This window comes from Enhydra lutris, unplaced genomic scaffold (genome assembly GCF_002288905.1).
Source record: "Enhydra lutris kenyoni isolate GAN:26980312 unplaced genomic scaffold, ASM228890v2 scaffoldscaffold37, whole genome shotgun sequence".
In the NCBI taxonomy this organism is placed as follows: Eukaryota; Metazoa; Chordata; class Mammalia; order Carnivora; family Mustelidae; genus Enhydra; species Enhydra lutris.
The window spans coordinates 29,586,635-29,613,383 of NW_019154121.1; the positions used below are offsets into that span (position 1 = coordinate 29,586,635).

At 52.9% G+C, this 26,749-nt stretch overlaps 1 protein-coding gene across 2 annotated transcripts in view; it reads right to left on the reverse strand.

Annotated features, from left to right (window-relative positions):
- Positions 1-26,749, reverse strand: part of LOC111154412 (PAX interacting protein 1) — a 46,299-nt gene that overhangs the window by 14,098 nt on the left and 5,452 nt on the right. For both annotated transcript variants that reach the window (XM_022513991.1, XM_022513989.1), the window contains exons 3-11: positions 24,111-24,154; positions 21,802-21,865; positions 14,504-14,617; positions 8,964-9,599; positions 5,506-6,112; positions 4,982-5,076; positions 2,052-2,147; positions 996-1,133; positions 240-361 (exon numbers count right to left, since the gene is read on the reverse strand). In XM_022513991.1, coding sequence (XP_022369699.1) covers positions 240-361; positions 996-1,133; positions 2,052-2,147; positions 4,982-5,076; positions 5,506-6,112; positions 8,964-9,599; positions 14,504-14,617; positions 21,802-21,865; positions 24,111-24,154 — 1,916 coding nt within the window. The remainder of the gene's footprint in view (positions 1-239; positions 362-995; positions 1,134-2,051; positions 2,148-4,981; positions 5,077-5,505; positions 6,113-8,963; positions 9,600-14,503; positions 14,618-21,801; positions 21,866-24,110; positions 24,155-26,749) is intronic.

The window sequence follows — 26,749 nt, forward strand, 5'->3', positions numbered from 1 at the left end:
CTAGTTTACTAAGTTCACCTTATGCCCAGCACCTAACTTAATCCCAATCTTATTGATTCCTCTAATTTTGTTCCCTTTTATAGGCACTCCTGCTGCTATCAAAAAGATCACTGCCGTTCTTCCGACCGACTTGGGTTCTCAAACTCCCACCAGGAACAAGGAGGACTGCGGGACCTGGAGCCCCACCCCGCACCGGGGTCCCCTGCAGGAGCCCCCCAAGCCCCCAGGGCCGCGCTTACTCCTTGCAGATGAGCACCGTGTTGCCGCGGCACAGGTAGCCTGTGTACTTGGCGCCCGCCAGGTAAGCCATCAGCTTCAGGTCGTCTCTGTCACTGTCGACAAATCCAGTCACAGAAATAATCTAAGCACAAAGAGAGCAAATAAGGCCAAGACACAGAGACAGTTTGACCCGTGAACACCTGCTCTTTTACCCACGTGTGTTTCCACGCGTCACCCGCGTCCCTGCACACAGGCGGGAACGCCCCTCCTGTGAATGTTCAAACCAGCCTCTTGTCCACGGTCCACCGGTGACATGCGTCACCACTGGGGAAGCGAGGGGGGCAGTGAACACAACAGCAAACACAGGGAAATCTTGCTTGTGTTAACAGGATGCCGTCTGGATCATTTGAACAAAGCTCTCTCACTAAGCACGTTAACGTGAACTGGCCAGTTCCTCGTTCTCACTAAACCCCAACCTGGAGGTTACGTGGGAGACCCCACAACCCTGGATAAGTCCTGCCAGCAGGGCCGCTCCCAGCACACAAGGCCTGGTTTACTTGAGGGTTTTAAGTAGCGTCAGAGGCTGGAGAGACCCGGTGAAATTCTGCTCCATGCAGGGGACTCTGATGGCTTTAAGGGACCCGGGCAATGAGACAGTGGCACCACAGGGCCCTTTCAAGCTGGATCGGAGGGAGCACGCCAGGACAGGGACTCAGAGGCCCACGTGGGAGACGGGCAGGCGGGACAGGATCATGACGCCAAGGGATGTCCCTTACGTGCTGAGAGCAGGGCTTTCCGCCCGGGGGGAAGGCCACCGGGAAGTGGAGGGCGCGGTGAGGCGGCACCAGCTTCTTCTTCTTTAGGACCATGTTCAGCCAGTGTGCCGTGACACACCTCTTCCTCTCCCTGATCGCCTGCCAAACAGAAGATTACAGGTTTGCCGGGCTGGTGTGTGTGCGGCTGCGGGAGAGGCACAGAGCGGCCAGGCTGTGTAGCTACAGCAGCACCTGCGTGGGAAGGCCTGTGGGGACTGCAGGGCACCGAGCGCTGGCTTTACCAAAGGGACAAATGACAGAGGCAGGCGGATTCTCACGCAACTAACAATGGGGCCACCTACACACAAGCAGCCTGCAACGGGGGACAAAAGCAACACATTTTATAACAAGCTTAAAAATAACTTTGATCATAAGTAAGGTTTGTGATCATCAACATGAAAATTTCCCTTAAGAACACCGAGGGCCCCAAAGAGAACAAGTTTCTTCTGAAAAAATATAACCACCCACTAAAATTAACCACAGAGGAGAGAAACCAACCCTCACAAGCACTTCTATGTTTTCAGTTGGAAAGTGTTTAAGAGGAGCTTCTGGGTGGCCATTCATGATGTACCTAATGACCGCTGTCCGTCTGCCAACAACACTGTTAGGAGAGGAGAAGAGACTTGGGGGAACAGTCGAGGTGACACCAGGAGAAAGCCTGTGCCCCACGGGGCCTTAGAGCCGCTCCTCCAGCCCTGCGTACGTACACAGCCCCACAACAGCGGGAAATCCTGCTTCCGCCCCCCAGTCGGTCAGTGCTGCTCTGGACGGAGTAAAAGGACTGTGTCCCTTCCCTGACACCACCTGGGACCGCCTTCACTTTCTCCAAGCTCAAAGACATAGAGGCCAGCAGTCCACAAACATATTTATCCCAGCACAGATTGATGAAAATCACTAAAAACGTATTCCCTTTCAGAAGCAGACAAAAGTCCTTTCCAAAGACACTAGACTCTAGAACCCCTGGATGATCCTTGGAAAGGGACAGACCTCGCTGCAGTCGGAGCTGAGGCCACTCACCTGCGCGTACATCCCGCTGACCTGACTCTCGCACAGCAGGTGTGTGCAGCGGCTGGAGAACGTGGGGTCCACGGCGCCACCGTGCGTCTGGATTATCTAGACACACACAAGACCCAAAGTTGTCCTCAACTGCAAGTACTCCGGAAAACAGAGGAGAACTGACTGTGAGGTTAGACTGCTCTCAAAACCCCTACCGGTTTTCATAGTCTGCTTCGCCGAAGGGGGTGCGCGGCGCTTACGGGTGCTTCCGTCCAGCACCACCACGTGAGATGAGCTCCAGCACTCTCTGAATCTGAATCCCCGGATGGAGAGGAGCGAGGAACGGAGCGCCCTCTTCCTGAAGCAGGGCCTTCCCCACCTGGCACCACCCACGTGGCGCGGAGGGCGAGCCCGTGCAGGACGCTGGCCGCACCCCTGGATGCCAACAGGACCGCCCCAGGGCCCCCCCAGGTGTGACAATGAAAACCTGCTTCAGACATGACCAAACAGCCCCCGTGGTTAAGAGCCATTACGCGTTCCTTTAAAGGCAGAAAAGAAAAAGCAGCGTGAAAGCGGTGAACACCACGAACTGTTAACTCAGACCCTGAGCGGGGGCACGGCGCTGCTCTGTGCCACACAGGCGTTAGAGCGCATTAGACGGCGGGCCAGGGGTGTCAGAGTCCAAACAGCGCAGCGGAGAGACTGTGGCCGTCTGCTGAAAAAGACCTGCCCCGCAAAGCAATCCTGCTTCATCTCCTTGTTAAGCTTCACTATTCTAGCCCTTCGCGCACACTGGTGAGGCCTGCGGAAACAGCCACCTCCCCTGCCACCGGCTCTGGTGCACCTGCTGTGTACCCCCACCTCCAAGGACAGGACAGAGCCCTGGCCACCCCCCCCCCATTTGGCCACATCACCGTTCGCGCTGGAGTCCACCACCGCACGTGCCCTCCCCAGGCTGGTCCAGAACTGCCTTCCCGCCTCCCTCCTCCCGTCCTGCACATCTTTCCCCCTGGCTCCCAAGCCCTTCAGAGAACTCCACGGCAGCTAGAGTGAGGCCCACACGTCCCCGATGTGCTTCCCCTTGGATGAGAGCCTGATCCCCTCCGTGGGTACGGGCCAGCCCCACGGGATACGGATGACCACGGGCAGGGCTTCCTCCCTGCTGGGCCGCAGCTCACGCGCCCCGGGGGCAAGCCAGGAGGCCCCCCCGCCCAACCGCACTGCCCGCAGGGAGCCCGAACCCTGCCCCCCCCCCCTATAGCACTGCCGCCTGGTGCCCACCCGAGGAAGCGAGCACTGCCGCGACTCACGGCGCTGTGGGTGGCCCCGTCCCACAGCAGCACATGGTACAACACACCCCTTGCCGATGAGACCACCAAGCGGCCTGGCAACCCCGCTCTACCCAGTGCCACCCCTCGGGGACCCCTCTGCCTGCCCCAGCAGAGGCGGGCTCCTCCTGCCGCCCACCTTCCCATCTGCCGGACATGGCCCCTGCCCTCACCCCACTGACTGTGGAAGGCTGAGGAGGCCGTCCTCGCCGCTCTCAGCCGGGGTCACCTGCTTCAGAACCCTGAGCTGCACCTGACGTGGCGAGTCCCCCTCCCCCCCGCCCCACCGTGCTGAGTGCCCCGCCCTCACCTCCCCTGCTCTCACACTCCTGCTGTTTAAGGCTGGCCCTCCTGGGCTAATCCTTTAATCCAACAAAACAAAAGCAAATTTTTCTCTAGCTTTTCTTTGAGTTATTCTACTGCTTTTTAGGACAGTCTCTACGCATGGCCTCCTAACACTTCCGTGATTTTATTTTGAAGAGTTTTCTGCAGCTGTAACTCTCAAACGGGCCCCACCCCCTCCTCCGACCACCCCAGTACAGGGTCCTGGCATCACTTCCCTGTACTCCCTTCATCCAACTTTTGTGATTTAAAATGTACATCTCCCCTGTCTCCCTGTGCTCTAATAGCTATAAGGAGAAGACTCCACAACACAGCGTCCACAACACAGCACGTAAAGGAGGCGTTAGAAGGGATGCCCCAGCCCAGAGTATGTGCCTTCCACTGTCCCAGCCCCACCTGCGCCACCTGTCTACCTGCGCTGCTCCATCTGGGACACCCTCCAACGCCCACTCCCACTTGTCCTTTAGGACGGAGTTCAGGAATCACCTGTTCCCGCAGACCATCCCAAGGCACAGACCCGCCACCCAAAGGGTGATGTTCTGTCTCACGACTCGCCCTGCACCCACCGTCCTGCCTCGTCAGTCCTGTACGGACGGCTAGTTTGCCAACTGACACACCGTCTTCTGCATCTTGTGCATCCCGTGGTATCCCCCGCATTAGAGCAAGCTGGGCAGAGCAGGGTTGACACAATAGGAACGCTCCGAGGGACACGTGTCCCGGGTGAACGTGAAGCAGACTCACACTCGCTTTTCTCTTTTAAATCTAACTCAGTTGGGGATTTGTGACCCTGAGGGGAAAAGTACCACCTTCTCTTCTTTAAAGGCCACCAGAGAGAATGCTGACTACAGGCACGACAGTTCCCCGAGGAGAGAATGTGCGATCCCTTCCTCGCTGGAGAGGCTAAGGGGCTCCAGCACGGCCTCTGGAGACAGGACTGAGGCACACAGAAGTGCACGGTCCCTGCTCCAGGGCACCGAAACCCTCCTCTAATTCTCACATCCACAGGGACATACAAATAATTCGTGCCCTGTAGAATGTAGGAGCTGAAATGCCGTGAAGGGCGAGAGCGCGCTTCACTTTCCCCTCACAGCTGAACAACCCCGCGGCCCAGGAGCGTCTGCCCGAGGTCGCAGGGACCGTGAGTGCAGACACCGTCACACGTGCACAGCGGCACTGCGTGCATGGGGGGAGGGGGAGCAGGGCGCCCCGATGAGTGAAGTCCAGGCTACACTCGGGGCAGAGCGCTGGGGACAAGGCTCTTCCTCTGCGCGCACGACTCACCCGCTTCCAGGTGGCCAGCAGCTGCTTGTCAGACATCTGCTCTGGGTAGTCGGCAATCGCAAACACGCATCCCAGTAAGAAGCCTTCTTCCGGAACTGGCACAGGAAGACAGGAGAAGCGGAAGCCCGTGAACACGGGAGTCTGCGTGCACACACACGCTCACTTCGCCGCGTCCCACCTGGAGGTGTGACGTGAGCCACTCCCGGCCAGGACGTCAGGCAGCAGCCGGAGCACTAGTCTGGGGGTGTTGCTGGCCCGCCAGCCGGGCTGTCTGTACGTGAGATCTGACAGCAGAACCGACGCAGCGAACCCCGGGCGCCCTCGGACGACAGGTCGTCCTGCGGGACAGCGCCCTCCACGTGGAGGGCTACGCCGTCCCCCGTGGCAGAGGCCGCGCACCTGCTCTTCGCCGGGTGCGAGGCGCGGGCATGACCCCGCACCCTGCCCCCCTCCCCGCCCCCGCCCTCAGCGCCGACGTACACACGGCTTCTGGGAGAAAGACAGACGCGCCGCCCGGGACTCACTTTCCACGGCTGGGTCGTGTCCAAAGAGCTGGTGCTGGGGCTGCTGGGACTGCGGGGGCGGCTGCGGCGGCGGGGGCTGGTGCGGGGGCTGGTGCGGGGGCTGCGCCGGGTGCTGCAGGGCCTGGGCCGTCTGGCCGGGCGCGTGCGGCGGCGGCGGCGGCGGCGGCTGCAGGCGCTGGAGCTGGAGCTGCTGCTGCTGGAGCTGGTGCAGCTGGTGCTGCTGGAGCTGCTGCTGCTGGAGCTGCTGCTGCTGGAGCTGGTGCAGCTGCTGCTGCAGGACGTGCTGCTGCGGCTGCAGGGGCTGCTGGGGCCGGTGCAGCTGCTGCTGGGGGAAGGGCAGCGGCTGTGGGGGGAAGGGGTGCGGCGGCGGCTGCGGGTACGGCTGCTGGGCGATCTGCGGCTGCGGCTGGAGCTGCAGGAGCTGCTGGGCGGGAAGGTGCAGCACCGGGTGCGGCGGGGGCGGGGGCTGCGGCGGCTGCGGCAGGTGCGGCTCGGAAGCCCCCTTCACCTGGCCGAAGAGCACCGCGTTGGCGTTCGCGTGGCCCTGCTGGCCGTGATTCACCTGCTGCTCTAAGGTTTTTGTAGGTGCAGAAAGGGACTGTAAGATCTAGAAAACAAACACGAGGCAAAGTCATTAGCCTTGGTCACTGGAACGTCCTCACGATCCCTCCGCGTCTGGCACACGGCCTGACGGCTGAACGGACAGGAAGCCCCGACAACAGGACGGCACTTCTCTTCTGCACTCGTGAAAGCGACGCCAACATCAACAAAGTCAGGGACCCCCATTCTGAGGCCAACACTTGATCAAGTAAGACATAAATAAGCCCGCGACCTGGAGCTGACAAGCCTGTGACCTCGTACGGCTGACGTGCTCTACAGAGCTGTGACAGGGCCGCGAAAATAAATAAAACAAAGGCACCACTTGCTCCCGGGGGCTTGAGCACGAGTGTGGGTGCCACCGTGGGACGTGCAGTCACGCACAGCGCCCCCACCGGGACCCCTTCTCCCTCCACAACGCTCCACAGACTTCTGCTAACTCAGGGATACTCTGGGGAACGTCAGCAGACCCAGCAGCCTCTCGGCCTGAACCCAGCTCCCTTCCTACAACAAAAGCAGCCGGGTGAGAGTCAACATGAAGACCATCCCCGAGTGAAGGCACCGACCCGGGCAGCAGATAACCCCCCAGAGCCACCGGCCCTCCTCATCTGTGGTCACCCTGCCTGTGCGCTGGCACACTCCGTCAACTGGGACCAGAAAAGACACCAACAGAGGTTTGTTTAAATGCTAAGTGTTCTCGCAAATGAAGAATCCTCGGTAGAGCTGGTCAATTAGCCTTCCTCAAAGAGGACTTGGGGCTCTTTACATGGAACTGAAGTGTACTGATCCACAGAAAACCCCGACTAGCCAGACTGTTTCTGTTCTGTTTCCTTCTGCCGCACAGTGACGGGAGTCAGCGCAGTGCTCTGTGCCAGCTGAGGGGTTGGGGCGGATGGGACAGGGAGTCAGGAGACGCCAGAGAACGGGATGGCAGGTCTTTGCACTACCCTGCGCGGTGCCGAGTGACACACGTTCCACGATGAAGCTCCTTCTCCGACACGCTCCAACAGCAAGAATTAGACCCCATCCTCGGATGATCCAGAGAACTGGAACAACCAAGGAGATTTTACTAAAAACAAACACAACGTGACCCTACTTTTAAAGTGCACTTGACATTTAAATAAAACTCTGGAAATTTAACTTTACTGTAAGCCACAGCTACAAAGAAATCTCAAGAAGGACCTTAAAACACGTCCTCCACTTAAACGGGCTCCGGAACACGAAGGTCCTACGATCCCCGAGGGGAACGTGATCACCGGGGCCTCACGCCGAGCAGCAGTGTAGCGGCTCGTGCGGCTGCGGCACAGGGAGAGCCCGAGCTCCGCAAGTTCTCCGCACATGCAAAGGCTCCTCACTGGAGCTCTACACAGAGAAAACAGTTTAATGAATCATAAGTAACGGTGATAATCTCTTCGCTGTCCTTCAAAGTAGTAAAGAACACCCTGTGCGGTGGAGGGAGATGGGTCCCGGCATGCGCACACGCACGCCTCCACCACGAGGGGCCAGGGGTGAACAGCTGCGTGTCCTCACGGGGTGGACCACGAGCCTGAAGCACTGAGCAGGGTCGGGAACAGCGGCTGCTTCCGGAGGGAAACGGAGTTAGGGGCGGGAGGGAGTTTATCACTTTACAGCCTTGGATGCCAGTGGAGTTTCTGAAGTCTGTACCTGTATTTTTTTACTCTCAGAGGGAACCAGCAGGTAAACTGGACTGGTAAGAAGGAATAAAGTCCCGTCTGCCCTCGCAAGCGGGGTCCAAGCAGTCGTCTGCCTCCTGCTGCCTGCCCCTGCGTCCCCACCCCCAGATCAAAGGGAGCTCGGGAGGGTCCCAGGGACCCTCCACATACACTCCACAGCCGGGAGCCCAAGGCTGTGCTCTCAGCTGGTCTCTCAGTGGCCAACAGGACTCTGCAGGAGGCCAGGAGGGCCGGGGCACCTTCCCTGCGGGGACCACGAGCTGAGAAGCTGGGGGAAGCGGGGCTGTGAGCACAGGGCAGCTGGGAACGTCGAGTCGGAACTGTTCCATCACAGGAGACATCGTCATCTCGAAGCCACCTGCATACTGAGTGCCCGACACGAGAAGAGCTACACCGCAAACAACACGGCTCCGAAGCACTATGAATCTGCAACTTAGACTGCGATGGTTAGCTACATCCTCCCAACTCCCCATCTAATTTTAAACTAAATCCGTCTTCTATTTGTAAAACACATGCGTGTGGAGTTCAGTGTCTCTTCAACTCCGGCGGGACACCAGTGCTGAGAGGGCTCGCCCCCGAAGCAGGCTCCCACTCCACCCGAACCCCGGGTTAGCGGCGGCCGCAGAGAGAGGCCTCGTGGTGACCCGGTGCTCCTCCATCTGAAACGAGGGTGGGAGTCTTGTCTTTCTTATTTGTCCGCAGAAACGTACACGGCCAATGCGCCATCTCAGTTATGTTCTTTCAGTTTTAAATTGAAAGACACCTACTAAAACTTTTAACACCCATGCTGCATCAACAAGCTCCAATCACAAAACTATCAATTAAGATTAAGGCTTCTGGAATGAGTAATTCTGGTTATGTTATCTACTGTCAGCGAATGAGGAGCACCGGGTCACCACCAGGCCTCTCTCTGCGGCCGCCGCTAACCCGGGGTTCGGGCGGAGTGGGAGCCTGCTTCAGGGCGAGCGCTCTCAGCACTGGTGTCCCGCCGGAGTTGAAGAGACACTGAACTCCACACGCACGCACGCATGCAGATGACTGTAAAACACGTTCTCGAGTAAATACTGCTGGTAAGTCAACTGTTCTGAAGAAGCGGAACGTAACCGTACTACGCTGAACCAGACCATAAAACCCGACTCCCAAATCCCTGCTTAAGGAGTGACTCACGTGTGCTACATTTGATGGTCGGCTCATCTGCTGAAGATCAGCATTGTTAGTGATGTTTCTCAGGGTCCGCACAGCCGGACTCCAGGTAGCGATCATTTCTGATCTGTCCGAACTTTGGAGATTCTGTCCCGGGGCCAGGAGGTTGCCCCGGACCTCGGGAGGTAAGATGTTGCCCGGCACGGGGGGCACGTTGGCGCACAAGTTAATGAGGCCAGGCTCCTTCCCCGCGGGCAGTCTGCGTTTCGCCGCAGCTAGCTGTGGGACCTCAGCAGGCGTCCAGTTTAAATTCCTCTCTTGTTTCTCGGGTGATGAGTCTGAAGAATCATCAAACATCAACTCCCCTTTAGACTTTTCGGTGTTGGATTTGGGTGAGAACTGCTGGTCCCCTGAAGGAGATCCTTCTTGAGAGCTGGCAGGGCTGGATTTTCCCTCCGAACTACCCTCATTTGGGGACTCCTGCTCCTCATTTTCTACCTCCTCCTCCTCTTCTTCTTCTTCCTCCTCTTCTTCATAAATAATGAGTCGAGGATGATAAAATGCTTCGTCCTTTTTGGTTTTTTCCGATATGCAATCCAGGACCCAGTCAGGGGTCACGATCTTAATGCTCGCTCTCTTCAACGCGCACTCGTACTTCTCCTACAAGCGAAGCACAAACACGCAAAGCTGTAAGTCTGACCAAACACCCCACAGGTGTGCACATGAACACAGAGCTCAGCACAGGCGTGCCGCTGAAGCACCCAGCCCCACAGCGGTCGTCACACGCAGACGAGCTTAAACTCCTTTCCCACGCAGCAACTGGAACCAACCGGGACCCAGGATCTCACGCTGGCCTCAGGCTGGCAATAGTGGTCGGAACAGATTCTGTTTCAAGTAACTTTTATAAATGGTATCAATTAAGGAAAAAAACACAGCTAGCAATCCCACGGAAAATTCTCTTACATGAAATAAATAATTGCCACCTCGTCTAGCTTTTGACACCTTGAAGGAAGAGCGCCTTCAGGACATCCAACACGGTCACGGGAGGGTGGCCGGCTTTTCATGGGGAGGCTTTCCCAGTGAGGTGTCTAGTTTGTTGAGCTCCGTCCACAGAGACACAAAGGACACAACACACCCATGACCTAACGGGGTTTATGACTTAGCTTGGGAGAGAAAGTAAACGCCCCGAGAACATGACACAGGAGCCTGCGCTGAGTGAGGTGGGACTAAGCCCAGAGAGAGGCCCTACGGCGGAAAGCCGCACTGCACGGTGAGGCCTGGAGGGGGCGGCAGCGAGCACAGCATCCGGCCCAGGGAAAAGGTGCGTCACAGGCAGGGGCTCTCCTCCAGGTGAGGGTGTACAACGGAGCAAATCCCAAAGGAAAAAGAGAGAAGTGGGAAATAGGAGGCACCGGGAAGAGGATACCAGAGCTCTGAGATAAACGAGATGCTAGCTGCGGCCCCCCAGGCAACAGAGCCCCATGCCCCACCTCACAGCCCAGGAGGACGGCAGCTCCCGGGCAAGCCCGTCCTTAAGGCCCCACACTGAAGCCCGTTTCCTGTCAAGGGGACCGAAGGTGGCACTTGTGGTCTATGGTCGGGGCAAGGGGGACAGGCAGTAGGGCTGTTCCGGAGGTGCAGAACAGACAGACGGCTGCCGTCCGCGTGGCACGGCTGAGGGCAGCACCATCCAGCCCAACCTGCCTCCCAGGAAGGGGGAGACCACCCCCGTGTACGGATTTCACCGCCTGTGGCTTCTGAGGATGGGCCACTTTAACCCTTTCTAAAACACAGGCACACTTGGTCACAGGGGAGCACACACGAGTAACCAGTGAAGCAGAGAAAGACGGACACGTGGCCGTGACCCCGTGATGAGCAGCCACCGTGGTCCTCAGTGTGACGGCTTCGTTAGGAACACGTGCACGCACACGTGTCCCAGCGCATGGAGCCTTCACGGCGTGGCCGCACTGAGATCTCACGATCGACCTCCCACGGCCACACGTGCCCCCTACCCTGGCGTTCTGGTGACCCTGAGACGAAGCCGAGTGCGGAGAGCCAGGAGACAGATCCCCGTGCCCCCTGCCTCCTTCCGGGCCTGGCTCCTCGGCGACATGGCTCACGCGCCTCCAGCGGACAAACGCGCAGCGCTCTGGCCTCCACGCTCGCCGTCGCGCCGCCTCACGCCCACAGCCTGTCCGCTGGAGCCGGGCTCGCTGCTGTGCTGCCTTGCTGCCAGCCCCCAGCTCACGGATCACTGCTGTCACCTCCAGGCCATTTAGCTGTCCCGGGTATTCCTACTGCTCAGTGTTCTGCTGCCACGAGAAGCCGCAGTTAAAGGTCAACATGCAGCCTGAGCCATTTGTGCACAACGGGTCCCCAGGCTCCGGAAGGCGGCGCTCTAAGGCCTCAGTAGCCGCAACCGCACCCCCCCCAAACGGCCAGGCCGCCAACTCCGTGTGACTGCGGCGATTCCCCCACACCCCCCGCCCCGCAGGCCTAACTCCTTGAAATGACACCGTGTAGACACCATGACTGAAGTGACAGATTCTCTTATTCAGATGCAAGCGTATCTTTAACTTCCCTTCAACTTATATACAGAAGCGTGTGGGGACAGCTGAACGCTTGACTCGGTAAGACTACGGCTTGTACGAAGCACAGCATCTTTCACTGGGATAGAAGCGTGCGCCTGCGGGCACACGCCCAGCTCCCCGCGCCGGGTGACACGCGCCAGCGCCCACCTCGGGACGGGCCCCTGAAACTGACACAGCACCGTGTGCGGACAGCAATTAACACGAACGTTAACAAAACGTTTATTCTTCATTCTAAAAATCATTCTGAAATATTCAAGTATGAACTGTTAAATCCATCCTCCCACAGTAAATAGAGACGACAGGTTTTTACGGCAGACCGGAGACTTCATTTCTTGACGACCTGTCCCAAAAGAGCCACAGCGCTGTCTCAGGGAAACACCGAGTCCAGATATACACCAAAGTAGCTATAAAACTACACAAATAGGGGCGCCTGGGTGGCTCAGTGGGTTAAATCCTCTGCCTTCAGCTCAGGTCATGATCTCAGGGTCCTGGGATCGAGCCCCACATCGGGCTCTCTGCTCAGCGGGGAGGCTGCTTCCTCCTCTCTCTCTGCCTGCCTCTCTGCCAACTTGTGATCTCTGTCTGTCAAATAAATAAAATCTTTAAAAAAAAAAAACTACACAAATAATACAGATGCACAAGATGACCAAATAACACACATATCAAATAAACCTTATATATTATTTTCCAAGGTAGAAAGCTGTTGAAATAATATGAAATAAATCTTCTTACTTCTGTCACCAAGTAGCAAGCATGAGACTACTGCCATGACGTGCAGCGGCTGAGCATGCCGGACCCCAGGGAGAAAACAGCAGGCTTAGCGCCGGGACCCACAGCAGCAGCAGCCTTGGGTTCTCGGACTGCACAGCGCGCGGCCCAGCACACGTCAGCCGTGACCCACTTCTTGCACAAACGCGTGCACAGCTCTCAACTCAGACGCTATGTATGTTTATGTTTCACTCGGGTTTTCTCTCCCTTCTCACCAAATAGTTTTTGTCACTGGAAGACAGTTACTGCTTAAACCAAGGTGACCCAGGAGCAAAGCAATGTTGAACACCCTGGCTGGGGCTAATTTACTAGCTAAGTCATTCTCATTCGTGAATCACCAAAATCACAAGTCATTAATTTGCGGACTGGGATGCCAGCAATGAGGCCGGCGGGGTCAGGGCCACGGCCAGCGGGGGCAGATGGCACTGGGCCGCCACGGCAGGACTGCTTATACACAGAAGCCTGCAGCAGCTGTGAACCAGCCCTTCCCAGTATCGAACGAGCATACCCTGTCCTGTGGATTTTGTTACTAAATCCCTCCATTCTTCTCCACTTAACTTTAAGACCATTTGTAAAACTTCCAGAGTATGAAAGGTAGTTTCACTATGCCATTCAAACATTTGCTGTGTTCATTAAAAAAAAAAAAAAAAAAAAAAGACTGAAAGAGATGCCACTGATTTTGTGTGCCATCAGCTGGTCTGTGTGACAACCCCCCCCCCCGCCCCCATACGGCCTCTTTAATTATCATTTAGCTCTCCAGAAGTATTGCTCATTGCTCATTGCTATAAAGACTTTGTTTCCGGAGCTCCTGGGTGGCTCAGTCATTAAGTGTCTGCCTTCGGCTCAGGTCATGATCCCACAGTCTTGGGATCGAGCCCCACGTCGGGCTCTCTGCTCAGTGGGAAGCCTGCTTCTCCCTCTCCCTCTGCCCCTGCTTGAGTTCCCTCTCTCTCTGTCCAATAAATAAATCTTAAAAAAAAAAAAAAAGACTGTTTCCTTTCAAACTACTACCTAAAATCAAATTATTTACTTTTAGCCATAAATTATAAAATAATATAAAATAGCATAACCAAAGCATACTATATTTCTTACTGTTATGCAAAATGTAATCTTTTACTCAAATAGATTTTAAGATTCAAATCTTAAATTTTCACAGAGGATGTGTCTTCCTGGACAGTGTGGCTTACTATGTGACAACCACTCCTGCTGGCCCAAAATCTGTCGTCAAGAACCAGGTGGTGCAAGGACCATGCCAGTGAGTCAGCTCTGCTCGGCGTCAAAGCCCCGGGGAAAGGGGTCTGCTCAGCAGGACCCGTGCGCACCAGCCCCGAGTCACCCACCGGGCAGTGGCGCCCTGGCCGCATACCGCGCACGCATCTCTCCTCCCACACCAGTCAGCACACCTGCATAGAAAGCACAGTGACAGCACGGAGACCGAAGGCACTAAGGAAACACGGAGGGGATACCAACACGTGAAAGGTCTCACTATAAATACACTGTCCGTGACGCTCAAAGGTACAAGTAACGGTTCAGGGGAGGACCAGGGTTTGGCTTCCAGAGAGCGGCGACTCTCAGATTCTTGGGCGCATCAGGATCACCGGGGGGCGGGGCCACACACAGATGATGGGGCTCCCCACTTGCCCCTGGAGGGTATATGGTCTGCCTTTCTAACAAATCTATAGGACAGGCTGCAGCCGCTGACCTGGGGACCCCACCTGGGGAACCAAAAGTCGGTGTCCCCACCAGTGCTGAGACAGGGGCACCCTACAATTATCAGGATAAATGTGCTTTTATATATTCTAGATTATTAAAAAGGAAATGGCCTTGAAAACTTCACCAAATACATGTTTACAAAGTTATCCTCAGCACAAGACCTTTCTAAAGACAAGTGAAGAAGACTAAAACAGCCTATTTTCACAAATAAAATGAACAGGTTTTACTGGATCTGAAAGGAAACTCAAAGGGTTCGAAAAACTTTCTCCTTTTCTCCATGAAACAAACCCCCATTTCTCTGCATCTAGAGGTCAGCTCTGGGCCCGCATCGAAACGATCAACCTCACCCATCCTCTGTGGAAGGAGGCCGGGTCCAAGGAACACAAACTAAGAGAACCAGCTTATGTAAAGGGATCTAACAATTAATTTAAAAGAAACTCAAAACATGTGACTGCAGGAAATAGGAGAGGACAACGCTCGCGAAGCGCTTACCCCCTTCGGCTCGGGAACGACCAGGTGCGTGCATTTCTTGTTGAGCCGCAGCTGACACCCCCCGCCGTAGAAGGTGAGCAGAGCCCACAGGGCACTCCTGTCGTCAGACGACACCTGACAGAGGGAGACACAGATTTCAGCCCATGCAAGGTTATCATTAAAATACACTGCAACATCGTAACAATTCTGCCCGATCTACTTAAATTGAACTTAAGGGTATTAGTGGGGAACACAGATGAGCTTTTAGCTACTTGCTTACAAAAACTTTCATTCTTATCATGATAGTTTTATAGACATCATTTTTTGCCTCATCACCAAATGAATAAAAAAAGTTATTTTCATACTTCAAAAAATGAATGGAGGATTAGTTCAACAGAAGTCATAGGGGAAAAAAGCAGAAGTAACTAATACATCATTCCATCTTAACAACTGTAATGTTTTAAAATGTTTAAATACAACGGCAGTATCAAAATCATTAAGGAACTCCTTAATCATTAGTAGATAGGTACTAATTACAAAATGAATAAAATATAAAGATAAAAATATAGGTATCAGTAAGCTCAGGGAAAAACGTAAGTATTACTTAACACAAAGGAACTAAGGCAAGCATAGGAGTAACTGTTACGCTTGCATAACGGATGAAGTTGATTCCAGAGCAAGTGATTCATGCTGGAAGAGAGGCTTTCACAGGAACAAAACAGCTACCATTGATTGCCTGCCTACTATGTGCCAGGAACTGTGCCAAGTGCTTCGTAAACACCCCTAGCCCTGGGGACTGCCGTGGGAAGTCGGACTTGTTAGATCCACTGTACAGATCAGGAAACAGACTAACAAAAATTAGTGACTCATCAGAAAAGCTGGCGTTTAAAACCCAGGTCTGTCTAAACCCAGGCCTACCTGCATTTCCCCACTGTTCTACCCTTCTTTAAGGGCAGTTACTACCAAAAATAATTTCTAAAAAATAAAATTTTAGATTCTAAAAGACAAAAGAAATGAGAAAAGGTGTGTTAATTAATTCTAAGGTAATCATTTAACAAAATCAATTTTTTTCCTGGATCATTGATTATAAATTGAGGGTTATGGTTGTTAAGAATCCTGAACGTTGTCTCAAGTTGATTGTTAAAAAGTATTTATAAACAGCATGTTTTTGAAACCTGCCATTATTCAGCTTGCCAGAGCTCTAACATTTTACATCTACTTTCATCCACTTTACAAATGTTTCTAGAAATTATTCTGCATTCCACATACCATGACTACTACTAAGAACATACTGATTTCATAAAATCACCTTGAAAAGTCACTACTTTGTATCTCTTTTAGTTAGTCACTGTCACATTTCAGAGACTGGACTAGAAAACCTATTTTACTCGAGGCTTTCACAAAAACATTTATCTCCTGCCACATTTGGAGGGGTGAGGTTTAATTACATGATAGTAGAGCCGACTCCCATGAATCGTTGCATCATCTTTATCAACAATGAAATGAAAGACATAGAACCTCAGTATGCCTTCTGTGGCGCGCTGGGGTGACAGGAGTGGCCACAGGCAGTCTAGTCCGTGGCTCTGGCCGGCCTGCGTCATAGGCCTGGGTCTCAACTGGGACAAGCGTGTTGCTGTGGAAAGAACACTGGCTGGGAGGGAGGGAGGCCCGGAACAGATACACGGCCTCCAAAACTAGCTCCTGTCCACTTGGAAAACTTCCATGAACCAGGTCCCTCCTCGATGCGAGTCTGGGTTAAATGACTTCAAACATCCACGCCAGATCATTTAATGAATATGTATCAGCATGATTAATAACTAAGAATGTTCTTTCCACACCAAAATGTTAACAGTTATCTAGTGGTGATGGAATTATGGGGATATTTTTGTTTTCGTTTTTATACTTTTCTGTATTTTCCAAATTTTCAAGAGCATTAATTTTATAACTGGGATAAAATGTCTTCTTTTTTTTTTTTTTTAAAAAAGAAAGCAATCTTCATAAACTACACATCTCATCATCTTGGCTAGCAGAGCCTGGACGTGACCTCGATTCCTGAAGGCCGAAGCTGCTTCCATGGCAAGTCAGGCCGACCTGACCTGACGGAGTGGCTCCCGACCCCCTGGGCCCCGCCCACACCCCTATCTCCAACCACAGCCATGTGTGCGGGAAGGTCTGGCTCCATGCCTTCCCCACCCTTGGCTCCCACTCTGCTCCCACTGCCCGCGGCCTCCCCCGCACAAGCCTCTGCAGGTCACTCAGGCTCCGTGAACTGCATGCTTTCTCTCCCCAGTCTGCTCTCCTCCAAGAATGGAGCAGAGCACCGTCAGCTCATCCACGCCCCCGGTGAATAAATGCTTCCTTTATAGCAATCGGGAACACCCGCCCTTCTTGGGAGGTCTCACAGAAGTGGGACACTTCTTGGGTCCAGCAGCCTCCCTGAATTTGCCCTTCTCCCACCGTGATTAGAAACTACAATCATCCCGATTAAAGTTGGGGATCTAAGAATCATGTCTTAAACTTCTTCGAGATCTCCCACAGTACCTAGTACAGTGCAAGGCACATGGGTAGGCAGTCAAGAAATACTTGACTGAGGTAAAGAATGGAAAGGGCTTTTATTTTCAGTCTTCAAGATTTCAATCACGACCCTGGCCAGGCTCTCCATCAGACTCTTGACCTGTCCCCCGAAACCTACCCAGCACATTACAACGGGGCCCCCGCCTGCATCGATACCGGGTCAGGAGAAGGCAGATGGTGTCTGTGCTTCTCAGCTTCTGCTGCCACAAGCTCCCTTCCCTACCTCTCCCTGGGAGAGCTCTGGAAGACTCCAACAAAGAGCTCCAGCTTGTATCAACACCCTGACGGGGAAAAGACAGAAGGTCACCGAGAGCCACCAAGCAAACAGTCCTTTCGTAAAGGCGGGGTCCTGCCTGGTGTGCGCGTGTGTGCGTGCGAGCGCTCGTGTTCTGCTGCCTGGTGCAGACCAACCACCGCGACGGCAGCCTCTTGGCATGATTTCCACACCTCGCACTCCCTTCTGTGCGGACACTCCCTTGTACCTTTGTGTGTGCTACAACGTGCGGTTTACTCGCGGGTCTGTCTCCCCTCCTAGAATGTACGCTTACTGAGGAGCAGACAGCCCACGTGAATTGACCTGTACCCCTGGGCATCACTCCTGTCACCAAAGACGGACGCATCGGGGTCTGCTGCACCCAAGCCCTCAGCTGCACACGGGGCACGCCGTCTGTTACTCCATCTTAAAACCGACGTTAACACTTTTTAGCAACCACAAAATATCAGTGTCCCCGGGGCACTTTTCTTAACCAGGGTTTGGTAGATGAAAAACCATCAAGTAAAATCTTGTCCATCCTTATCCAATCAATCCTCATGAACTCAAAAGCACAGCTTTGTATTACGGGATCCCATGACTCCCTGGGGATTCCAAGTCACCATCCTAGTGATGAACGGAGTACTAAGTGACCCACAAAGATCATTCGGATGCTGGATTCCAATTTCATTACCTAATGAATTTGCTAAAAGGATACAGACACCGTCAAAGGTCCTCCTAAACTCACTTTTCTCTCTACCACGGACCCATCCACTGCCCACAATGAGTTCTGCACCTAGATAAAACTCTAGGGGCTGGGCCACTTTCCAGACCACACGACCAAGGGACGCCTGCTCACCTCTGCCTGTGCCCTCCTCCACGTAGCTGGGTGCCTTCTCCACAGGCTGTCCAGTCCCTCTCCCCACCCCTCTGGTGACTACACCTGCATCTTTTCAGCCCAGAACCTGAGATCCACAGGGACCCCTAAGGCCGCATGACGGCCACCAGAACCATCAGCAGTCCCGTGTCCCTGTCCAGCATCCTTGCCCTCCTCCTCTCCCGGGCCACAGGAAGGACCGAGGGGACCGCACAAGATCGTGCACAACCACCCGCCACAAACTGGTGCCGCACACCTCCGCCCAGGGTGCTGCTCACCTCCCATGACAACAACCAGCTGCATCTGATTTCATCCCTGGTTTCTGAAGACAATATCCTCCTCCCCAGACCACCGCTATCTATGCTCAAGTCTCTTTTCTTCCCAAATCTTCACTGCACACTACCTAAGGCTCTCTTCCTGGTTACGTGCCTTTCTACCTTCTCCTACAAGAAGCTAGTTCCCTGCCCTTCATGCCACATGTCCATGGCCCCCCACTTGGATAGCAGGTCAACACCCCAACCCAATGTGTTTCAAGCTGACGTCACCATCTTCCCTGAGAAGCGCAGAGGAGCACTGCGGACACCGCCTCGTCCTCCTTCGTCCCAAGTACGCCCAAGTCACCAAGGCCTGCTGCTTCCTGTCTGGGCCTCGCGTGCACAGCGCCATCCAGGACCCAAACCTCTGCCTCAAGTCCAAGACCGCACCCCTCCCTCCCGCCCAAACTCCCATCCTCTCCCGCCCGCCTGTGTCCTGCCACTGCTCCCAGACCAGCTGCACCTATGGCATGGAAAGGATTTTAATTGTTTGCTTTCCTGTGTTTTCTGAACATCCTAATGCAAATACATGTAATGCAAAATTAAATATGTAAGAAAAAAGGAAAGCAACAGCCTACTGGCTACTTTAGAGAGCTCAAACTCCAACATCTGGTTTCCGCTGCCGTGTTCCCCACCATCTACCCTCCTGCACCGCAAGGAAGTGCCTTTGTTCCCTGGCGCCCTCCTCCTCTCTCCTTCCATGTGGCTCTACCACAAACACACCTGCCTTCCCCATTCCTGCTCTATTTCCGCCCACTCTTTCAGGCCCCTCAGGTCTGACATCTCCCCTCCCCACAGGCTTCCCCTCCTCTGCTGTCCACACTCAGGCCTGCACTTGTGAACTCACAGACATCGGGGCCACGGGATTCTGCACAGCACACAGCAGGTCGTGTGTGTACCGTAACCTTTACGTTAGGTATCTAAAATAAGATGTGCTACATTTATTATAACCTTTGTTAAATATAATTTTTTTTTCTAAGACTGAAAGTGTTCTCTAATGGTAAACTCAAATAATATTTTATGATGTCTGATTACCAAATTTAAAACCCTGAAATCGGGGTCCCTGGGTGGCTCAGTGGGTTAAGCCTCTACCTTCGGCTCAGGTCATGATCTCAGGGTTCTGGGATCGAGCCCTGCATCGGGCTCTCTGCTCAGCAGGGAGCCTGCTTCCCCCTCTCTCTCTGCCTGTCTCTCTGCCTACTTGTGATCTCTGTCAAATAAATAAAATATTTTAAAAAAATAAATAAAACCCTTAATTCATCTTACATTCACATGTTTTTACTTTTCTTATTTATTTCCCCAACTCAGGTCTGCTAAATACCATGTCACTGTGACCTCAGTCCCTAAAAATACCTTGGGACTCCCTGTCCCAGCTTCTTCCTCTTTTCATTCAACTTGAACCCACTGGATAGCGGGCTCCAAATCTCCAAGACCACAAATCCAATAAATGAAAATAAAATTAAATGCAAAATTCACATTTTAGCCAAAATACACCGTGTTTATGCATTAAGGAATAATAACGTCTTCATTTAGAAAACTTTCCTGGTATTTATTGTATGTTTGGAACATACAGAGAAGTATAAGGGAACAATGAAACTCACACAGAGCCACAGCCCTGGTCATTAAAAGGTCTTCATTTTGGCCAACTTCAAAGACCATTACGGTTATATACATTTATAGCACAGATGTGAAAAACACTGAAAAATACAAGTATTGACAAAATTCCTGTTCTTAAGAAAAAAGAGGAAAAAAAGCCAAGATTTCAAGGATTCCTATTAAACGAACGTAGCAAAAACAATAAAATTTATAATTTTAAAGAACATCAGGAATTTACAAGAGATACAAATAAAAACAAAGCAGCCTCCCTGAGTGTGGCTACTGCACGGCCAGGGCAAGGCGGAACAGAGACAGGGCGGCCACTGGCACGAGAGGGTCACCTGGCTTCAGGACTCCCTGTGGCAGGGACAGGACTCCTAGCTCACCTAACGCCTCTGACAGGTCCTTTCCTCAAGGCTGCCACAGGGACGGGCCACGCTGCTCCTCACCAGGGTCACGGTGGGAGCGGGTCTGCAAGGCAGCGCTGCCCACACCCCTCTGCCTGTCCTCATGCCAAACACACTGCCCCATGCGATTTCCCAGTGAGCTCCAATAGCACTGGCTGGTGCTGCTTATGGTGGCTGCTTATGGTGGCTTTTTACAGTTCGAGGGTCTTCCAGCTGGCGGTGCAGGGGACAGAATACAATTTAAAAACACTGAATATTCACTTTCCCGCTTTCAAATTCCCACTGCTAGCGTTTTGGTCCCTCTTTTCAGGTACTTCTCTATTTTACTCGGTTACCAAGTAAAACACAAACTGTTAATGGCCTTCCCCCCCTCCCCCATTGAAAGCCTTTCCCTTCTCCTTCTCTATTTCCATAAATCCTAATTCAAACCTGGCTCCGAGGGGGTATAGCTCAGTGGTAGAGCATTTGACTGCAAACCTGGCTCCGTAGTTAGGCTGCCATGTAAGTGCACGGAACAGGTTTCTGAGCCATTTCCAAACACAGGATGACCTCATTTTTTCCCCAGGTTCACCCCAGCCTACGCAATGCTCTGCTGAACACCTTCATCCATCCATCTGCCCTCATTGCTACCAGTTCAGGATAAAATTCTAAACCTCAGCAACCTGCAGGGGAAAATAACAGGAGTATTTTAGGGCTCCTGATTGAAAAACTTCTGTGGAAAACGGCCGCACGGACGTGCACTTGCCCACAGGGAGGCGAGCCCATCTGCGGGAACGTGGCCCTGGACGCCAGTCACAAGCTGGAGAGTGGACAGTCCCACTTTGGTGCTAGGAAGATGTTCACGTCGTGGGTAATACAGTGTGTCGAATGTTCTGCCACACTTGTTACTTGTAATTCCTCTTTATAAAAAGTTGTGAGTTCATTTCTCTGCCTTATCTACTGAGGTTTTATTTTTCTTATTGATCTAAATTGAGCCCTTTACTAAAAAAATTCTTTGCCTTTATGACTGAGTTTTTCTTGTCATCTTAAATAATTTCATTTTTCCTACTTTCTCATATTCAAATTCTGTATCTTTGTAATTCTTTGGATTAGAAAGACCATTTTTACCCATTAAAACTTCATATCTTAAAGACTAAGCATAATATTTAAAAAACTCTAAGTGGGTCATAAGGTTACACCCAATACGCAGTTTAGCAAAGAGCTTCTTTAAAACTGGCTCACCGACAGGCCGTAAATCAAATCTTACACAAACTCAGAACTATTACACGTGAATAACACGAGACAGCTGTAGCCACACTTACCTGGGAGAGGCAGGCAGTGATTCCAAAAAAAATCTGACAGGACTCTGGAGAAAAACCATTTACTCTGTTTGATAGTTATTAAGATTCCAATTAAATGAGATTAGTGCACACTGCATCTCGCTCAGACATCCTATCTGCCCCACGCCCGCCCTCCCACCGCATCCGTGTAGGAGAGAGACTCGGGCTGTCTAAGAGCAAGACAGGCAGAGGAGAAGGAGCGGCTGGGAGAACCGGAGGAACGGGGCGGCTGAGTGAAACAGCGTCAGATCCGGCGTCGCCAGCGACACCGTCGATCACGCGGGGACAGCACCCTCGCAGGGAGAACCTCTGCCCTGAGAGCCAGCTCAACGCCCCCCACACCAACACACACACACACGCACACACACACAGGGCACGGCCACTGTCGTAAGGCAGATGCAGTCCCGGGTTTATTTTAGAAGGACACGCCACTGGTACTTGCACGGGATGGTGGAGAAACGTCCACAAACGAACCTGAGTTCCCGTCTTAGCACCACCACTAACTTCATGCACTTGGGCCCGACCAGCTCTGAGCTTCGGTTTTCCCTTTTTGAAAATAAGAGTTTAAAATATCCTGATCATCCCTCCCGGTTCTACAGTTCTGAGTTTTAAAATTCATTCGCGATTAAAATTCACTCAGAAGAGCTTCCTGCGTGCCAGACGCTGGGCACCCGGCCGGACGCCGCCGACGTGGCCCCTGGGTGTCCGCACGCTACGGTCTACTCAAAGCGCACACGACGATGGAAGAATCTGGAGTGTCTACCATTCGAAATGGGTTAGAGCATTACTTTGTTCTTCCTACAGGAGAAGAGCGTACCCACTGAGATCAGTGAATTGAGAAAAACCGATCAGACTGAAGACTCCGCCCCCGTCTCCTCCACGGCCCTGCGGAGAAGCCAGAGAGGGAGCGGAGCCCGTCTGACCGCGCTGCACCCTGCAGCCCCGGACATCGTGCCCTCAGCCCCACTATCCACGGTCGCTTCCAACCTCCTACCCTCGCGGATTTCCTACTCCCGAAGACTTGGGGGACACTGACTAAGGCCAATCTAGTGCTGCGCAACGGTCTGCAGGCTTCCCTGCCCGTCCCTCCAGCTGCTCTGGAACAGGCCAGTAAGAGCTCCAGGGGAATGACAGCTTCTGAAGATCCTGACCCTGACCCATGATCCAGGGCAGGAAGAACTGACTTCTCATTCAAAATCACCCCTCCCTTTCCCAGGTTTCCCCCCGCCCCTGCCGCCCCTGTGCTTATAAACACTACGCCAACTCCCAAGAAACCAGAAGAATAAAAGCAGAAATAGATTTCCCTTAACTCTAGGATTCTAAGAATTCTAGAACTTTTGAGCTGGAGATGCTGAAGTCCGGCACATCCCCCACAAACTTACTAAGGGATGTTTCTGCTTGTTGGACGTCACCCACAAATATTTAACTTAAAAAGATTCCTTCCATCTACGTCAGTTCAGTAAGTAAAAATGCACTCACGGGAACCGCGTGGCAGAGCTGCAGAACAGCACCGGGGAAGGCCGGCAGCCCTGCCCAAGTCCGCAATTTTCACATCACAGGGTGGTACCAGGTCCCTCCACCAGCAGGTCCCGCCTGCAGGGACTGTCCATGCAGCCCCACGTGGCCAGAGGGTGACAGAAGCCGTGTGGCGCAGGACGCGGACAGCAGCCTGACGTCTCCCACAGGCGGGGACAAAGGGGCTCTGGAGCCGGACTCAAGAAATGAGGCAAGGGACACCGGCATGGAGGCAGCTCCTCGAAGGCAGCGACGAGAGCTTCGTGACCTAGTCTCTAGTTTTCGCACCCAGCCCACAGCAGGTGTCAACACGTGTCTTCAATAAACCTTTTATCCAGCGTCATCAAAAAGAACACCAACCCATGGCACTAAAAGTGTTCTGCTATTCTCTTCCCCATCTATCCTTCCAATAACTCATGACCGGGTTCAGGCAGACTTGCAATTTGAGCAATATTCCACCTAAAGAGACGTCACAAAGTCGGTCTGTTCCAGAGACAAGAAAACTGAGGCCCAGAGAAGCAGACCGCCGGAGATCATAAAGCCCAGTCCCAGAATGAAAGCGCATGCCCACAGGTTCCAGCCCAGAGATGTTCCCCCACAGCTGGTGCCCCTCCCTCCAGAGGGGATGACAAGCACCAGGTACATAAAACCTGATGCAGAATGGAAAACAGGAAGGACAGAGAACACACACACACACTGCCCTAACTAAGGAACCCACCTGGTTACCACGTCAGTCTTAAACCCAGATTCCCTCCTCCCTTCCCCAAAAAGGATACGGCAGAAGAGCTCCACACTGAACGGACAAAATCACCCAAGACGGCTGAAAAAGAAAACATGAATTCAAGTCAAAAAATATTTTCAATTTATCGTCAAAATGACATGATTTCATCAGCACTGCTCCTAGAAATTAAAAGCTGTTATAACAATTATAAAGCACCTAGGTCATGAGCATTCAAGTAAAAAATACCAAAGATTAGTTATTAATGCCCGAGGTGAAAAGCTGAATTAGAGAATGAAGCACTGCCAGATATTTTTAAAATTTTTAGAGAAATTTAAATTCTGCGTAAGTGTCTAGGCCAGCTGGAAACTGTCCTCACAACTGGGAGGACAGGGACCTGACAGCCATCCCCACCCCCTCCCCATCCCAGTACATCGGCCGCTCCCCGGTTCCCATCTTCAATCCTAAATCCAAGTGTAAATTCACGAGTGTTTTCAGTAAATTCCTATAGATACTACATTTGCAAACCATGAAAAGTCTCTGGTCATTTTTTACAACTTTCAAAATTCAGATTATAAAACCTTAGCTTATTACTACCTTTTGGGCTAATTTATATTTTTTAAAAATTACCTTACATTTCCACGTTTAATTTTAAGTTACATTAAACTACCTAACACCCCATTTAGCCAGTTGAAAAGTCCAGAAACTTCCACCTGCTGAAATGTCCACGCGTGTGCTTCATTCACGCGCCAAGCTATTTGCCTAGCACTCGTGGAGAACCTGCTCTGTGCTGAGACGGTGCGAGGCGCCGCGGACAGCATCGGGAAGGGAGGCACGTGCTCCCCGCTCTCCTGCACCTCGTGCCTCAGCCCCAGGACCCCCCACCGCAGCGCCCCAGCATCCATTCGCAGCAGCGCGCCTCCTGTGAGCGGCGCGGGATACCGGGTGTTTCAAGAGAGAAAACGAAGACTGGCAGTACTTGGGACGGTTCTCGCACGACTGGGGGCTTCGGCCGAGCACGCGCGCGTGCGATCGGGTACGCTGCGCTGGAAGCCAGCAGTTCACGTTGCTAGCCGCGCTTCAGGCCAGCGTGTTTCTGCATCTTCTGATAATCCGGGGCAAGCTTCGGGAAGTCGGAGGGGGCTGGCCGGCGTCGGGAACCGCTATGGCTCTGACTCTTGTACAGTCGACATCACGCCGCAAGCCAAGCTTTCCCCTCCGCAGTAATGCGCAGAGCCCCGCGGAGACCTCGGCTGCGTGGCCTAGCACCAGGCTGCTTTCCAGAAACCAGCATTTTTACTTATCCCCTCGCCTAGAGTACAGGGGGATTTTCAGAGCCTGGGGCGACGCACTGTGATAGGGGTTGGGCAGGTGAAGGTGGGACTTTTCTCGAGGGCCCTGGGAGAGGTGCCTTTGAATGGAAGAGTATAACCACAGAAGGAAGCAGGCGCTCTGGAAAGCCACCCGTTCGGACCGTCATGCAGCAGACACCCTGGGAAGTGTCCCTTTGCGAACTTGGGAGAGGTGGCAAGTATAGGCCTGTTTAAGGATTCAGGGCTAGTCACGATGTCCACGCACAGCAGACCCGCCCTCGGACCCCCATTCAGAGGGCTCGAGGTAAAATAACGCCAAGTCAGTAGGAAACACCACCAACAACAGAGCAGATATGGAGACCTAGAAAAGCAGAGTAACGAGGAGTTATTTATCCCCAAGACCAACATCAATATACACAAATGCACCCACTGTAAAGTACCATAATTCTCATGTCCAATGAGGCCCCACAGCCACTGAGAAAAATATTTCCATTACAAAAATTATTCTGTAAGTTCTGCTGCCTGAAGATGCAAGTTTCCAACATCTGTCCGATTCAGACACGCAAATGACAAGCCATCACCATGCATTAGGATGCCTTATTTCTAAAACGCATTTGTCAAATTTAGTAAGTTAAAGGTCAAGGGATCTGCCTCCATCCGCTGAACTCAGACGAAGAACCTGACGGTCTAGCAGCATCGTCTGGGGGTGCACACAAAATGCTGGGTCAGCTCTGACAAATTCCACCCTCCTGGCACGTGGCACTGTAGGCCCCAGACAGGACAGGCCCCGCCACAAATCCCGAGCAGCCTGGAGCTGGGAGGCGATGCAAGGAGCGTGCCCGGGGCCTCGTTTCAAGCTACCACAGCCAAAGCGGAAGCGCGGGACGGAGGCCTATGAAGCGAGATTGGCGAAACGGTGATAAATATAGGAGCTGGGTAATGGGTATTTTATGCAGCCTTATTACAGCCTGACTTTTCCAGAAATACCACACGTGAAGAGAAGACGACTGCTGTCTTAGCTCAGCATTCGAGCCAGGACTGATGACCGTTCTGAAATGCTACCTCCCAGCCGGCGACCCCACCCGCGAGCTCTGGGGACGGGCCCACATCTACGGCAGTGACTGCACACGGGACCAGTCCCAGCAGCTCACCTCCTGCCCCCGTCTTCCATGGACCTGTGCCCAACGATCTACACACTGAAACACACATTATTTATTTTCTTTTGTTTCTCCTTTACATTCCAGTTTGGGAAATTTATACATAACATGTACATTCAGGTTTTAAAGATTTTTTTATTTATTTATTTGTCAGAGAGAGAGAGGGAGAGAGAGCAAGCACAGGCAGACAGAATGGCAGGCAGAGGCAGAGGGAGAAGCAGGCTCCC